Here is a 17,912-nt window from a genome sequence, read left to right on the forward strand (position 1 = left end):
GATAGGTGATAAAAGATCTCGCTAAAACCTCATCTTCAACCTTGCTCCATGTTGACCACTTTCTTCTACTTGCAGCACTAGAATCTATCTTTTCCAAATTTACGAATTCAATTGGGGATTCACGGTCAAAAAGTTGAGTCTCCAGAATAAAAGTCGGAGTAAATGGTTCCTTTTCCGTCAAAGATGTAAAAGGCATACCGGTTGCATGTGGAATAGATGGATAATTTTATGGATATGGATATGGATAATTTGGTGGATATAAATCATATGGATTATTTGATGGATATGAATTAGGTGGATAATTTAGTGGATATAAAAAATATGGATAATTTGGTGGAATTTGTGAATTTTGGGAAGAAGCATTTTCTTCTAGATTTTTTTTATAATTCACAATTTTTTTTAAAAAAAAATCGATTATTTTCATCTATTTCAGAGGAAAATAGGAGAAGAATTTTGGAGAGATTGGTGGTTGAATAATTAAAATAAGTTGGGTAAGGCGATGAGAATTTATAGATAAAAATTTGACTTTTTTTTTATTAAAATAGTCGTTAAAAATCAGTCGTTAAAAACTAACCATTTTATTTTATTTTTAATTTTAAAATTAATAATTTTTTTAATAAATAAAATTTAAAAAATATACTCACGTGGGGTGGGCCAGCTAGGGCTGGCCCACCTGAATGAGTTCAAGAGAAGAGGCATTATAACACCTCTTCCCATTGGTTTTAACACCAAGGGAGGGTTATAACACCTCATTAATACATCCAATGTAGATGCCCTAATACACCACAGAAAAACTCATTCATTTCTAGTGTGCACTTGCCTCCACCATGTTATATTTATATAATATATTAACAGTTGGTCCCTTGACGACCAACTAGAGAGGGTAAATAATCCTACAATTCAATCAAGGTACCTTTCTCTTTCTTTCAACATTTAGGTTATAAAAACACTTTAGTAAATAAAATTAAACTTCATAAAAGAAAGTACGAGACAAATAAAATTTACTTGGTTTGCAACTAGGGAGGTTACTAATCCAAGGCAAATAAAGCTCTTTAAGTCGATTCCTTCTTTGACACAAGTTCGAGGCGGATAAGTCTTGTACAATATGTTGACAACTCACGAACAATGAAGAATAGTAAAGTATTCAAATACAAAGAAAGTGTTGTTCTAAATGAAGAGGACAAAGACTCTATTTATAGTCCACTAGTAAAAAATAATCATTTGCTAACGTGACGACTCTGGGCACCCCAGCTGTGTGTTTTATCTGTCTGCAATGGCTACACAACGGTGCGATGATAAAACTTTATCATCGTCCGGGCGCTTGGATCAAGTACAGGCGCTTGGATCAAGTCCAGGCGGCTGGAGTGCTGCTAACGTGGCCCTAAAGGTGATCCGTAGCAATAAATTGCGAAGGCGCCTGATCGACACCAAGGTGGTCAAGTGCCCAAACGAGTCAACTTCATTCTGGCTCATCTGACTTCTTCTCTGGTCGAACGAGTGATCCTCCAACTATCCAGAGTTGAGCTAACCTGAACCCAACTCCGACTTTCTGCTCGAGCAGTCTTCCACTTCGGCTTCGCGTCCCTTGGAAGCACTGCGCTCATCCTTCTCACTCCACCGGTATACTTTTTCACAACTTCTCGTCCCTCGGATACATCAAATCCATCGACTCGATTCCCATGTCATCCTTCTCGTCCGCCACATCTTCCGCTCGAGTTTTTGCATTCCTAAGTCCTTACATATTCAGACGCAATGTATCAAATATATAGAGTCTAACTTAATTTATTTTACGATATCAAAACTAATACGATATATTTATATTAACATGGAACATTTTTTTTAATTTTGAGAATGACGATATATTTATATTAACATGGAACATTTTTTTTTTAATTTTGAGAAAGTCTGTAGGTTGATCCTTTCTAATTATAACGCGACACAATTAAAGATGGTTTTAATTCGTATATCTTACTATTTTATTAAAAATCTCCCCCCTTTACTAACTAACTTTGGTGAAGCCTAAAATGAATTTACGTTAATATCCTTTTTTCTATTCACACTAAAAATAATTCCAAGGTTTATTAGTAATTCCACAAGTGAAATAATCAGTGATCTAGAGTTCGAGACTCAGCTGCGACATATTATTATAAATTTTTCTCATCATTAATTTTCTCGGATTGTTTTATATAAAAAAATATAATTATCTTTAGTCCCACATCTTAGAATTGACAACACTATGATCAAAGAAGCTTCTATAAATATTTTAGGTCAATAATGTTAAAAAATATACTTTTCTTAGTTTTTTTACTAACATAAGTATAATATTAAATTAAATTAATTTTTTTCATAGGGAAGTCATAAGGGTGACACTCGAAAATCCAAACAATTCGGATTTTCAAAGATCCAAATAATTTAGATTTTCAAAAGTCAGGTACTTTACCCTAATGACTCTACTTTAGTATTTTAATGCTAAAATATTTTAATTAATATAATTTCATTATAAAGGGTCAATGTGATTTCAATGTATTATATTACACACGCGACGTGTGTGCACGATCACTAGTATTGATAATAAATCTTCCAAATCTAACTTCCCGATTAAACTAATTGTTTCTAGTTTGATTTATAAATTTAAAAGATTACTCTTTAACTATTGTGATCTGACCATAATATTTAGGGAAAAAATACCTTTAACACCATGTGTTTTTTTTTTTATCAAATAGTATTTTATCTCCTATCATATAGTCGACCCATCTAATGGGAAAAGATTTAATTGTTATTGTTTAGTATTTTATCTCCTATATTTAAAAAATGATATTTAATTCCATTAGATCAAAAGTAAGATGTGAGAAATCTAATAAAAGATAATTATGTCCTTACAATTTTTATTATTTTTTCGATAATAATCTCGAGAAAGAAAAAGCATATTAAATTGATCATTATATCTTTTAATAAAAATCTTCATAAAATTCATATATGCACCAACATAAATAATAAAAAATATAATTTTGAAAAGGATAATCAGTCAAAAATTCATTCCATGACCCTCACCAAACTAAAAAATAGCCAAAATTTTAAATTAACAAATCAAAATCAAATGAAGATGGAACAAAGTTTATCATTAAAAATCCCCTTCTCATCATCAAATGTGACATATAATGAAGTAGAAAGGATTTTGGTTCATCAATTTAAAATTCTCTCTTGTTTGATTCCGTGAAGGTAGTGTAATGAGTTTTTAGTTGATTATCCCTTTCAAAGCTATTATTTTTTTTTATGTTTATGCTGGTGCATATATAAATTTTATGAGAGTTTTTATCGAAGGATATAAAGGTCAATTCAATATATTTCTTTTTCTTAAGGTTGTTATCAAAAAATAATAAAAAAAAGATAAGAGCACAATTATCTTTTATTCATTATATGTCACATTTGATGATGAAGAGGGAGATTTTTAATAATAAACTTTATTCCATCTTCATTTGATTTTGGTTCATTAATTTAGAATTCTGTCTCTTTTTTAGTTTGATGAGAATAGTGGAATGAGTTTTTGACTAATTATTTTTTTCTGAGTTATTATTTTTCTATTATTTATGTTGATACATATATGAATTTAGTAAAGATTCCTATCGAAAGATATAATGATCAATTTAATATATTTTTTTCCTCTTAAGATTATTATCTAATGGCACAATTATCTTTTTCATGAGAAATTTTTGGTCAAAGGGATTAAATGCCATTTTTTAAATATAAGAGGATAAAATGTTTCTTGATAAAAGGTTAAATGTATTTTCCCCTAATATTTATAATATATATATAAAATACCACATCTATCAGTAAGTCATATGACAATATTTAATTAAGACGTACAAAATCAGTTGTGTTTGTGGTGTAGATATATACAAAATACATGCCTACGTCTTGTACTTATATGGATGTTTTCTTCATGTTAGATGTCTGATTTCTTTCATACAAATAATTGTTATGTTAAGAAAAAATATTCATATAATTTATCTATCTGAATCTTATGGTGAAGCCGATGATACTAAATTAGATGAATAATATCATCTTTTACTCTAATACACGCCTAGGTCTTTAGTTGTTTGGGAATAGACAGACAATTAATTTACCTGAGTTGATCCTTCTCTATCCGTTAATTAATTTGCACTTGTGTAGATTTTTTTTTTTAGAGTTTCTGAACATCAAGTTCAAAGAGATTTTGACAAGGTACAAGGTAAAAGCAAAAGAGGATTTCGAAAATTTTATTATCCTCTCTTCGTTTCTCTTGTGCAAGTGTAAATATAGCTTGAATGGAGCCAAAATTCTGCAACTACAAGCCAGGCTTGCACCAGCATCGATCCAAATGACTAGTCAAGAATGGTTGGTTCTATTATTGTGGTGGATAAGAAAACATCATTTTCCAAAACATCCTTTTCCATCTTCTAAGCAGTTAATTAGGCATTTCAAATCTCAATTGGGATGTATTATAAGAATTTTATTTTGGTGGAAAGATAAATCTAAAAATGTTGGCATTTGAATGGGCTTCCGTATCTGCTTTATAATTTAACCTATAATCGATGAAAAATTTTTATAGGATAAAATAAATTACTTTTAAAATAAATCAATCCAAAAAATCAAATACCTAAATTAAGAAAAAAAAACATTGAGCAAAAGGATATTCCAGTAATTGTCTATCTGGCAGGCCAAAAGCAGACAAACTATTTAGATACTTTCATCCTCGATATAAAGCGCATCGGAAGTGTAAAGAATAAAAATATCTATACCTGTTTCAATTGATTAGCAAGACTAAAAGTTGGTCGATCATTTCCTTCCTCACATCCTTCATCCACACCCGTATCATTTTGCGTCGGTTGGGACGTATAAAATCACTATTAAAGCAAGTGGAAGAGTTTGTGCCAATTTTTAGAGATCCCTTCGTCCTAATTCCTCATCAAAAGCAAACCACCTTCTGAGAGGAGATGTTGGAAGGCAAGGCGATGATCCAAGACACAGACATGCCATTGGAGATGCAGCTCCAAGCCATGTCCTTTGCCTGCGAAGCTCTTGACCTCTTCGACGTCTTGGACTGCAGAAGCATCGCCGGCCACATTAAGAAGGTTGTTCTTTTCTTATAAAAACTAGAAATTGGGTTGGAAATGGAAGCTAGCTTTCGTATATACTAAAAAAACATTTCAGGAATTTGATGTTGTGTACGGACCTGGTGGCAGTGCGTTGTGGGATCAAATTTTGGATGTTTTTTCACACACTCGAAGGGGGCTTCATCTACTTCTGCTTGGAGTCTCTCAACTTCCTTGTTTTTAAAGGAGCTTCTGCATAGTTTGGATTGCACACTGGAGAATGGAACATACTGTAATTTGGATAACAAGCAGTTTCATACTTTTCTTCCAAACAGTCTTCAGACTTTCAACAATCAAACTTAGAGTGGTTTCGACTTCTGAGCAACTGCAGTGGCTTCCAAGTTCCAACTCAGCAACTGCTTGCTTCCATGACTTGAGCAGCAGAGTGAGGTAATGATTTTTTTCTTTTTTCTTTTTTGAAAGGAAAAATATATTAAGTGACTACGGATATCACTTTAATCATCAAAACATTGAGTCACTTGGATGAGAAGTATTTTGGATGATATACAGTTCCAATTTGATTTATTATAACTATGCTTTCTCCAACAATACTTGCCAACAAGAACAAGAGAAAAGCAGGTGATCGTGGTTTGTATTAAACGTCAAACAACATGCACATATGCTATCAGAATAAATAGAAGTGTAGTTTGCTCATCTTTGTACCTATCTATTTCTGGCTTTCCTGCCTACAAGTCGGGGTTCTCTACTTTGAACTTGATCTCTCCATTCCTTGTGACTGACCGTCCTACTTGTTGGTCATCATTACTGAAATTAACAGGGTTTGGTTTTGATGTTTGAGGTAGCGCTGCCGCAGGTGTTGGAGCTCTAGCAAAACCAGATGCAGGTGATCCATGGAAATCTGATGTTTCAGGTTTTCCAACCATCGATTTGAATCTCTCTTCTGTAACATATAAGAATCGCAAATTTCAGGGGGAAAAAAAACATGAACCAAGTAATATATTTGAAAGAGAATGCGAGAATATATCATATTGGGAAAAAATTTAGTAAATGACTATATCCCATTTATTGTCATTACGTTTGCATAAAGATTAACATTTACCTTTGAATCTCCCCGAATTCACAATTTGACGAAGGCAGTTCCGGAACTCTGACAACACACACCTTTCTTGCTCTACAAAAATCTCTGATGTTCTCTGATTGCTGTGAGAAGATAGAGAAGTACAAGGGTATTGAGACGTCATGAACATTGTGTCTTGCTCGTCGCACATTAGGGCCAGTGTTCCTGGAGACATTGGTCTCTGCCCTTGCTGTGTGCCTTCACAGACAGGGTCAGTCTCTTCTGCCTTGATTTTGTACGCAGGAATATTTTCTGAATTGTGATCTGCTGACCCAGGCTGAACACTTGGATCATCTTGTCGTTGATCATCTGCATCTTGGTTTGGGGAAGCAATAAGACTTCCAACATACTCATCCTTCTCAACTGAGGAGTTTGCGTTTCCATCTGAAATTTTTTATTCACACTAAAACAATAAGAAAATGTAGCACAAAGGAGTACTGAGACCATGAAGATGATGCTTCACTATGACTACATGACCCTCTCAATTGTAACAACTGAGGCAATTTCATCATTTTATCCCTTAACTTTGATCAGCAAATTTATGACAACTAAAATTTTTTCAGAAAATGAGTAATCTGGAAAGTCTGGATTATGAATGCACATATATATGTCATACCGAACAACATAGCAGATAAAATAGTCAATATTTTAACATAGAAACAATCAAACTTATTATTGTCTTTACTCAGTATTTGGGTAAAGAGAGGACAACATTCTAGTTAGTTTGCTGGCAATTCATCATCATAGTGGATAAATTGTACGACTCAATAGAAAAACTGCAACAAAACTACAAAGTTGCAGACAGTTGTCTAGTTGTGTAGTTGTCAGCCTTAAATGATCTTATTAGTGTTTTAAGCAGAAACCTGATGGTTTTTATGAGAATGAATGAAGCATATACAAGCACTTTAGAGTTTAGAAACCAATTTGCTCAGCAGAGAAAAACAAATATTAGTAACTCATCAGCTAAAGCCTAGATATGCCCAAGGTGCTTCAACTATCTAATTGTGAAATTAGCCATACCAGGAAATGTTTTGGCTACATGCTCAGATACAACCACCAGAAGCTTGCAGAGGTCAGTAATGTGCTCCGCTTGAACTACATCCGATAGAAGAGACCTTTATGATGACCAATAGAATTTAAGCACAGTTACATACAAGTACAACTAAAGGCTCCAAATCCAAACCACGAAGGAGCAAGACCAGTTAAGGATAATATCTCTACCCATAAGTGACTTTCGTAGTAGCTGGTGTAGTAGGAATAGTAGAATGTGTCACAGGAAGACAATTAAAAGAAGAAGCTGGAACTGAAGCCTTCGCTTGACTAGCCTGCTATCATTAAAAATTGAAAAAAAGGATAATGAATGGAAGGCTTAATATGCATTATTAATGCATGGTGGTCAGAGATAAAAAAAAGTCAATAATTTATGTTGCTTTCTAGTTCTTTACTAATTAAGGTCAGTAAAGGAAAAAAAATGATTCTTTAGAAATTAAGGTCAATAAAAATGGCCAACTCAGGAAAACATTTGAAACAAAAAATATAGCGATTTGAATGGAACTCACACAAAAGCATGGAGTATATGAATGGGAAAGACATCTTTGTTGGTGAGCTAATAAACAAACCTTCAGAAAACCTAGTATATCACGACTAAAATTGTTAAAGTTCAGAAGCTCACCTGTGGGAGTTGTGACGGCCTGTGAAAAGATTGATCTTTTATGGCTGTACCAGTAAAGAGGCTCTGATTTCTCCTCCTCTTAGAAGATGGAAAGCTGAACCCTGAGGGTCCAATAGCTCCATTTAAGGCTGCATTAGCCTGTTGCATGTATAGCATGCTTCCATGATTACTGTGAAAGAGAGCTTTCCTCTCTTCACTGCCTTCAAAATTCTTACAATCCATGCATTTGCAATTATCAGAGCACAGAATACTTGCTTGGAAGCACTCGCAGTACTTCTTGAGGCATCCAGACTTCTTGCAATGGCATCCCTTGTTGTGTTTTCCCACCAAAGGCAGCTCTCCAGCCTCATCCTAGCTTCCAGTAGCACATTGGTGTATCAGATTAAATATGGATGATCTATCAAGTTGAGTGAATAAAATATGTTTTTAGAAAAATAATGAAAACATACCTTATTATCCCTAGGTGCATGAGGGCTACTACCAATCTTAGGCCTGAAGGCATTAGGATTGCGTTCTAGAATAGCTTCAATAGCTTCATGCCTAGTAGCTCCATTTTCAGCATTGTTACAGCAGTTTGTGCAGTTGCAACCGTCACAGTATACTCCAGATGCAAAACATTCACAATACCTAAAAAACACAATGAGGTTGACAACTTGGCATAGAGATAATAATCAAACTTGCCATAAAAAAAAAGATTAGTACGACTGTCAAAGTCAGCCATATTAATAGAATACCAAATTGCAATGCCAAAGAAAATGCAGCTAGGAAGCTAAAATTATACAAGTTTCATGTAAACAGGGCTTAATCAACGCCACTGTTATAGTTTATTAACGTCATAATATTCCCTGCAATTTGTTCTGTCTAATTAAAAGTTTTGGATAAAAATGGAATTGATTTGAATTTTGAATTGCAATTGAATTTGGTAATATTTCCGACCCCTCCTAGTGGGATAAGGCTTGGTTGATGATGATTTGAATTTGGTAGTATTCTACTATGAAATTAGATATCTTTTAATTTGGTTAGAATTTGATGGAAATCTTTTAGCTAAGAGTTCCTTTAATTTGGTTAGAGTTTATAAGAGTCCTTTTGAGTTGTAAAGAGTTTTAAGTATTTGGGTTATTTTTCAACTTTAGTAAGATCTTATATTTCCAAGTCATAATCATTTTATTGCTTAAGTGTCAAGTCCTTTGGATAAGTATGAATTTTTTATATTCTTAATTGTATTTTCCAATTTTAGTTGAGTTGGAGCCTTTAAAATGATCTAACTCCCCTTGTAATGCATCTTTCAATTAATAAAATTTTCTATTTGATGAAATTCATCATTGTGAAAGTCTAGTGCTTTGTGTTTGTCTCCCTGCTACCTAGTGCAATATCTGATATTGGTATCAAAATCAAACTCTTAATTTGATTTTTGATTTTTCATGCTCACCACTGGCTATTCCTCCTTGAGCATCCACCATCCATCATCTCATCCATCTTCGCTACTTATCTATCCACAGTCGTCTTCCATAGCCAGTAGTGCCTTCTGCCTGTAACAGCCCACAACCTCATCTTCCTTTTCCACCATGCCTCACCAATTGTTGAACCAAATGCAGCCTTTAGGCACTAATTAATCACACAAAGAACTGCCACAGACAAGAATCTAAGTGAAAAATGAATATTTTGTTGCTTGTATATGGAGAAACAGTAGATTATTGTTGTTACATTGTATTCTCAGTTGACGTTTTTTGTTCTTGATTTTTGTAAATGGAAGATGAACACTAGCAGCATTTAGAATACAATTTCTAGATGTGAGTAGATGCAAATGTTTCCCTAAAATAGGCAATCAGAAGTCTGCAATAAATCATATGCTTCATATAACCAGTAGTGAATCCTCTTCGTGCAAGGAAGTGAATATGACAATCTGTTCCCTTATAAACAATATCCAAAAACTATATCATTAATCTGAATATTAACATCAGAAAATATTTTCTTAGCAGAAAATTCTCAATTAGTATTTTTGAAATGGGCAATACATCACAAGACCAACCTGGATAGATAAATTACCAAGGAAACAACATTTGTTTACCTTGAAAAAGGAAATACACTTCTTAACTACCAGAATTCACTCTTAATCTGTAATCAAGACAATGTAGCTTACGATACTTCACCTCTAAGTATTGCATAATATAAAGCTCTTTCAGCACACCAAAAATTGGCATTATTTTGACCAATTAACCATGATATTAAATAATCAACTTACCAAATAAAGCATACAATTTATAAGTAGGACAAGTATTATCAACAAAATAACATTACCTTATAACTGGAATATTGAATATGGATACAAATTTTATTCCATTCACTTACAACTTCAAGCATTTTGAATGTTTGCAGTTGCAATTCTTCTTTCTAGGAGTGCCTTCTTTGGTTGCATATCCTGGTTGTGATAGTTGCCTTGGAGATTCTGACCTGCTGAAAAGAAAGAGGACAGCTAATGCTAATGACTTAACTTCAAATGTAAGCATCAATTAACTACAATATCTTCAGAGGTTACCATGACGACCTTGCCAATATACTAGTTCCTTATGTGATAGTATTTGCACATTTCCTAATGAAACAAAAACTCAAAGATTTAAACTGTGACTATCAAGCATGAAATAGAGGCTTTAACTGGAGAAAATAATCTTGGATAACCATTTCTAAGTTACTTCAAAACTTAATCTTCCTGATGCTGCATCGAGCTTCAAAATATGATCTACTGCTGCATCTAGATTCAAAAATAAGATCTTTAAAGTTCCCGAGTGAACTATCCCATCCTTCAATGCAACAAGCAAATCAACTTTGCATATCTAACAAAAAAATTTTTCTTAAATCTAATAACATTTCATTTATGGCATTTGTTGAATAAAGAAGATATTCTCAAAAAAGGAAGGACGCCCTAGCCTATACAAAAGTTGAAACTTGATTCAAAATGGAAATTTGGGGAGAGCAATAACAAATTTTATAAGGAGAAATACTCCTGAAACTAGAAGCGCACATCCTAAAACCACCAGTAAAGGTGTCTAGTAGAAAATCGACAAAGAAGTGGCATGATCACGGCGGAAAAAAAAGCCAGCAAACGGGAATGAAGCAGAGGAACTACGAAAGGTTAAACAACAACTACGAATTAATATATATATATACAAACTTACACCGGAAAAGGAACCACAGGGCGGGAGGCCGGAAGCGGAGACAACATCGGCATAGGAACTGGCAGCGGTTGCTGCTGGTGTTGAGGCTGCGGAGGCGGCAGCTGTTGTTGCGGTTGATGTGGCGGATGCTCTATGTGCCCCGAAGATGTTAGAGGAGGGGGAGAACTCGGATATTCATGGGTGGTGAAATCCAGATGACGGATGGGTTTCTTCGGAGGGAAATCAGACGAGGCCGATGCGTGAGCAGATGGATTCCCTGGTTCCATCGATGCCGTTGAATCATAGGCCGAAGATTCCGACAAGGAAATACGGAAAATAAGCCTCGAACTGGCCTAGGATGCCAGCGGCGAGAACCGATCCCCTGGTAGCGTCCAGGATTCCAATCAATTCGCGTCCGCAGATCGAGAGGCGAAGGCGGGGAGATCGAGGAAGGGCAGTGTCCGTCGGAGTGGTGGAACCGGAGGAGACAAAGGGAGCGGCGGCGGCGCGGGGAGAGCGCGAGGTTTTTCAATCGGATGCTGGAAATTTTGGAGTGGAAAAAGGGGGAAGGAGGTTAAGCCAAGACGACGAAGCAAATAGCTCGCTTTCTCTCTCTTTCGCTTTCTCTCTCTCCGCTCCACTTGAAATCAAATTCAGATATTGTACGGGCAGGATCGAAGAAATAGATACATCGGACAGTCGATAGAAGACAAAAGATTGACGGTTCAAATTCATAGGTCTTAGTACGAGAGATTATCCACCGTCGGATTAGATGAGATCCCCACTCGTTAGTAGTATATGTTTTTATTTGACTATGGACCGCAAACTGCCGCATAAAATTTGAGTAAAATAATAGATGTTTGAAACTGATCCTGCCGTCCAAATAGGAGATCCGACGGTAGTTGTAGCTTTCGAGCAATTTGAAAAATCCACTTCTCTTCTCTTCTGCATGCACGATTATGTGACATTTTTCAACTCCTTTCGTTTGGCAACTGGCGTAAATGGCAAGATCCTTTCGCTTAGAACTCTCAAAAGCATCCAAGGTCGTTGAAAATCTTAGAGAGCTCTTTAGTTATTATATCTCTATCACGTAAAAGTAAAAATACCAGATATCTTTTTCGTTATTAAAAAAATCACTCAATAACTTTTTTTAATACATACTGATCTATCTGAAAATGAAAAATTAAAAAATTAAAAATTTGACAGCTCTATTGATTAGATAAAGATCTCATTTTTTTCTATGAAATAAACCAAGCTAGAAAAGGGGTATCTGATATTAATCCTCCAACACTTAAATTAGAAATAATAGTAGAAAAAGAAATTTAAAAATAATAGAGATACTTACCTTTTTTTCATACCTAACATACTTTTTTGTTCTCTTTTATTTTCTCTTTCCTTATTAAGTATCCGTCTTTTATTCCTTTATTATTTTATCGATTTATTATTAATATGTACAATGTCAATATCATACCCCGAGCCGGACAGGTGGTCTGCTCGACCCACTCTCCTACCGACCGGGTTGATCGGACACTGGTTCATCATGACGGCTGACCAGACAGTGGTTCCTCCGATAGGTTGTTGTAGTCACTTCCCACTTGGTCAGCCTAGCTTAAATCATGGTGTTGACTGCCTTGACTTTGACTTACACCGTGACAATTGACCTGTGTCAGGTAGGCTCCTCCTTATCGCCGCATCACAAGCCTCCCCCTCAAGTCTAGTCGAAGGAGGTTGCAAGTCCGATTGACTAGACAATTGGTGGCTTAGGTGATTTCCACGTCTGATCGGACTATACTTGGTCCTTGATCGCTGATCGACCCATAAGACAACGCCATTCGGCTTCATTTTCCAAGTGCCTGTAGATCTTGGGTCGTGGTTGGAGCAGATGGTGTGTAGGACGTTCGGCTTTATGACCCATCCTCTGTACCGATCGGAACGATGGGCAGCAACACTTCGCAGCTAAACTTCCTTTCCTTGTGCATCCTTGGGCAAGCATGGTCATGGCTAACGTCATCCAAATTTTTCGAAAACCGTACAAATCCCTAATAATTATTTCCGAGCACGCGGTTATACCTTCTTAATTAAGCTTAAATGTTGTCCGGTGATCGAAGGGCACGTGTCTTGCACTGTCGTCGCACACTTGATGTGGCATGCCGATATCCGCTTGTGACGCGATGTGCGCCTTTTCAAATTCAACGGTTGGATCTACTTCTAGGTTTCTGTAACTCTAGATTGGATGGTTGAGGTCGATCGACCGCGAGGTTTATAAACCTCATATGCGTCGCCATCTTCCTCACTTCGCGTCTTCGTCTTCGAGCTTCCCGGCGACACTGCGTCCTTCTTCCTTTCCAGCGATCTTCCTTGTAAGTTCCCTCCTCCTTTCAATTGAATCCTTTCGTTTCTCTTCTCTTTCTTAGTTTTCGATGGCAAGTACCTCGCGATCCCTTGCCCCTGTTCCTGGACTTTGAGATACTTCTATTGAGTCCAGGTTCGACGGAGGCGATGCTGAGAGTTTACAGGCTGCTTATGAGCTTCCTCCTGGCTATGAAATTGCTCTCCCTTCTTCTTTTGATCGGCCGAGTGAGCCATTGCTGGGTTGTTTATGCTTCTTTAGAGATCAATTCACCGTCGGTCTGCGATTCCCGATCCACCCATTTTTTCCGTAGTTTATAAATACTTTCGTCTCTCTCTCCACTAATTAGTCTTGAACTCTTTTAGGCTGTTGTACGAGGTCGTTGTCCTTTTTCGCTTGCACGACATTCCTTTGACCCCTCAGGTCTTTCACTACTTCTATTATCCTAAACTATCCGAGTCAGGAACCTTCCTATTCCAAGTCCGAGTGGGCTCGGTATTCTTTGATAAGATGTCGTCCTCCAATAAGCATTGGAAGGACTACTTTTTCTTCGTACGTTTTCTCGAGCGGCCAGATTTCCTGACCGGCTAGCAGCCAGAGGTTGCGAATCCTCCATCGCTTGGTAAGTACAAAGGTCGAGTGGACTATCTACAAGCGACCTCAAGCTTGGCTGGACAGAAGTATCACATTCACAAGTTGCTGCTGGAGGGCGTCCTCTACGTGTTTGGCCTGAGCCCGATCCGCAGGAACCTTCCATCCAGCCTAGGTATGCTCTTTCTCAATCTAACATTTGAATCTAACTGATATCTCTCTTTCTTTTGTAGCTCGAGTTATGTTGCGTGCACATCTAGTCGGCAAATCCAAACTCGCGGACACAAAGATCAATGTTGTGGCTGTAGCTGAGATGGAGGGTCATGACTTACAGCCGGTCGGCTCGCAAGAAGATCAACTTGAAGAGAGTGAAAGAGTGTCAGCAAAGGAGAGTGAAGGGGGAGCAAGCCGGACATCTGGCAATGGAGCAAAAGAGTGCCAACCGATCGGACTTCTGTCAGAGCGGTCTCCAGCACTGCAGGTCAACTTGGCCTCCGAGTTGGCTTCTTCTGAGGAGCCTTTGATAATCTAAAAGAGGCGACGCGTGGAGATTGCCACCCGATTTGCCACCTCCGCTACGCAGACTCCCACCAGGACCAGGCCACGTCTTCCATCCGAGCGGGGCGAAACCTCCACACCTGCACCTGAGCAAGTGTAATGACCCGACCCTTTGGCCTCTTGTGCGGCCCTTGCGGCGGCCCACTGGCGGCTCCTTATGTTGTCGGCCCATTTGGCGACCTCTAATGTCGTCGACTGACGATCCTTGGCCATGCCGTTACTCACTAGGACTTTCCATTCCTAGCCAGTGGATTTTTGCCTCCCCCAGGATTCAAACTCTAGACCTCCAGACTTAAGTATTAGAGTTTATGAATCTTGGTAGCCAAGTGAGAGTCGGATTTTTGCCTCCCCCATGATTCGAACTCTAGACCTCCAGGCTTAAGTATTAGAGTTTATGAATCCTGGTGGCCAAGTGAAAGACTCTCACTTGGCTACCAGGATTCATAAACTCTAATACTTAAGCCTGGAGGTCTAGAGTTCGAATCCTGGGGGAGGCAAAAATCCACTGGCCAGGAGTGGAAAGTCCTAGTGAGTAACGACACGGCCAAGGATCGTCGGTCGACGACATTAGAGGTCGCCAAATGAGCCGAAGACATAAGGGGCCGCCAGTGGGCCACCGCAAGGGCCGGGTCGTTACAATAAAAGGCGTCTTTTTATTGTAACGACCCGACCCTTTGGCCTCTTGGGCGGCCCTTGAGGTGGCCCACTGGCGGCCCCTTATGTCGTCGGCCCATTTGGCGACCTCTAATGTCGTCGACCAACGACCCTTGGTCGTGCCGTTACTCACTAGGACTTTCCACCCTTAGCAGTGAATTTTTGCCTTCCCCAGGATTCGAACTCTAGACCTCCAAGCTAAGTAGTAGAGTTTATGAATCATGGTAGCCAAGCGCCCGAAAATTCTCAAATTAATTTTATAAATATTCTATGATTTTTATGGAATTTTGGAATATTTTTATAGAATTTTTGGAGTAGCAGAAGTAGCAAAATTAAATAAAAACATAAAACAGCCTAAGCGGGAATAAACCCGAGACCTATTAAACCCTACGACTTATAGATGATTATAGTAACCAAGGGGTCCCAGCAGGGGTATGCTAAAAGAAGAGAGAGCAATTATATTTATGATCGAGTTTGGGTGTATTTATCACTTAATATAAATAGGAAACTTAAGTGGGAGATTTTATTTTCTGAACGACACCTCTCCCTCACCCTCACACGCCGCCCTCTCTCTTCTCCCGCACCTTCTCGGTGCACAAGCCCAAGAGACCTAGGGTTCCATCCCTAGGGTCGTAGGAATACTTTCCGGCGACAACTCCGGCACGAAGACGTTCCTCTCGGAGAGAAGAACACGTAGACGTAAGAAGATCGTCGAAGAGATCTTCTTCTCCGAAAACCTAGCGATCGGATTGTAAGGAAACTTAACGCAGGATGTAAGTAATCCCTCACCTGCAGTATAAGTAGCTAATAGTATGTTTTTATGCCCTTAGTTCGCTCTTATGTTCTTAGTGCAGCCATATGCAGAGTTAGAGCACACTAGGTGCTCGATAAAATGCCTAGTACAATTATATGCTACAGTAGGCGTTTTAATAGTTCAGTTAAACACCATAGATGCATTTTAAATAGTATACATAACCTTGCTTCAGTTTATATGGGACTACGGTCCAATGGGTGGGCTTTCATAGTCGCCTCTAGGTTCAGATAACCTAGTAGAAGCAAGATAAGATAAATCAGTTTATAAACAGTATTTTACTTTTATCAGTGGCACTGTACTGAACTCTCAGTTGTCCTTGGGTTGGGTTCCCATAGTCATCCCTAGGTTTAGATAACCTAGTACCCCTACTAGATTCGGGACTTGCTACCTCGGGCCTAGTTAGGGATGCGCGCATAGCAAGTACAGTTGTTGGGCCCAACAGCAGCATGATTATTATGTTTATCTATTTATGAAAAATAGTTTTCAAACTTCACAAACTAGAGATGTGAATACAGCTTAGCTTCAGTTTAGTTTTTATTGATATAACAAATAGCTTAGCTTATGTATCAGTTTAGTTTGCTTGTTGATACAATGAATAGCTTTATGTTCAGTACTTGATTAGCATGACTTGTATGCCCATATGCCATGTTTTAGCATTATCAGCATGTATTTCAAAAAGCATCTTTGAAAGCATGATTTCTTCGAATACATGTTTTTTGTGAGGTAGATGGTTCTTACTAAGCTCCCAACCTTATAGTTTCCTTTTTCCTTATACTGCAGATAAAGGTAAAGGGAAGATAGACTAGCAGAGGCTGGAGGGCAATGCGATCAGATGTGTGTGAGAAGGAACTTGGAATAAAGGCTCTTGGGAAATAGCCCACCTAAAGATTTAGTATTTATGTTTTGGTCACTTTTCTGCATTTTTAGGATGTTAGGTATCGTGAATTATGAAAGTATGTGACATGCCATGCCTAGACTTCTAGTTACCTTGACGTTAGTAATAAACCACGAACAATGACAGTAGTGGCATGCCTAGAACTCTTGTGATTAGTTTTAAGTTGATACATTTACACCTTATTTGGATTAGTGGTGAAATGTAGCAGGAATCGCAGAAATCAGAGCTCTAATCGATCAGCTGATCGATTGGAGGGTCCTCAATCGATCAGCCGATCGATTGGGGAGTGATTTCCCGTATACAGAAAGCTGAAGAATCGATCAGCTGATCGATCGGCCATGGATCGATCAGCCGATCGATTGGGAGGTAATTCCCCGTGAACAGAGAGCAGCTGAGTCGATCAGCTGATCGATTGAGAAGTCCTCAATCGATCAGCCGATCGATTGAAACGCGACTTCCGTTTACAGAGAGCTGCCGAATCGATTATCAGATCGATTGACCAGACTGGATCGATCAGATGATCGATTCCGAATTTACCTTCGTGCACAGTAGCACGTTGAATCGATCAGTGGATCGATCAGACAACTCCAATTGATTAGCTGATCGATTGGAAAGTCTGATTTTAGTTCTGTGATCAGATAGAAAGTTTAGGTTCCTTTCTTTAGCATGTGTATAACAATGAAAGAAAAAAAAAAGAGTATTGTGAACATTGAATTCCAGATTTTATAACAAATAGTAGAATTCTTAATTAGTTCAGCTTTCCGCACAAAATAGTTTAGCATAATGTAACCCCCGGCCTCGCAGCCTAGACAGTAGGAGGCGGGTCATTACAGCAAGCGAGGGCCATCCGGCATACTTTGCTTTCATCCAATCGGGCGCCGTCTTTGTCCGGGATGCCACATGGAACAATCTACGTGCCGTTGGTCACTTTCATACAACCTTCACCTCTGCCGAAGGCTTAGAAGTCTCGAATTTGACTGACGTCAGTATCCCAATCGGCTGACAGAGCAACCTCA

At 37.9% G+C, this 17,912-nt stretch overlaps 1 protein-coding gene and 1 pseudogene across 3 annotated transcripts; one reads left to right on the forward strand and one right to left on the reverse strand.

Moving 5' to 3' along the window:
- Positions 1–4,776: 4,776 nt before the first annotated feature.
- Positions 4,777–5,657, forward strand: LOC121975609 (annotated as a pseudogene).
- Positions 5,658–5,818: 161 nt separating this feature from the next.
- LOC121975608 (protein tesmin/TSO1-like CXC 5) lies at positions 5,819–11,677 on the reverse strand. Of its 3 annotated transcripts, none has more exons than XM_042527353.1 (8): positions 11,056–11,677; positions 10,232–10,333; positions 8,332–8,509; positions 7,883–8,233; positions 7,432–7,538; positions 7,231–7,325; positions 6,193–6,594; positions 5,819–6,033 (listed from the first exon to the last, which is right to left on the reverse strand). In XM_042527353.1, the coding sequence occupies exons 1-8, from the start codon at positions 11,319–11,321 to the stop codon at positions 5,819–5,821; spliced, it is 1,716 nt and encodes a 571-aa protein (XP_042383287.1). In that variant the 5' UTR covers positions 11,322–11,677. The 3 variants fall into 3 exon arrangements, with proteins under 3 accessions (XP_042383287.1, XP_042383286.1, XP_042383285.1); XM_042527352.1 differs by having other exon boundaries at positions 7,432–7,535; positions 10,232–10,336; XM_042527351.1 differs by having other exon boundaries at positions 10,232–10,336.
- Positions 11,678–17,912: the final 6,235 nt, after the last annotated feature.

The sequence above is a fragment of the Zingiber officinale genome, chromosome 4B, assembly GCF_018446385.1.
Source record: "Zingiber officinale cultivar Zhangliang chromosome 4B, Zo_v1.1, whole genome shotgun sequence".
NCBI classification, from domain to species: domain Eukaryota; kingdom Viridiplantae; phylum Streptophyta; class Magnoliopsida; order Zingiberales; family Zingiberaceae; genus Zingiber; species Zingiber officinale.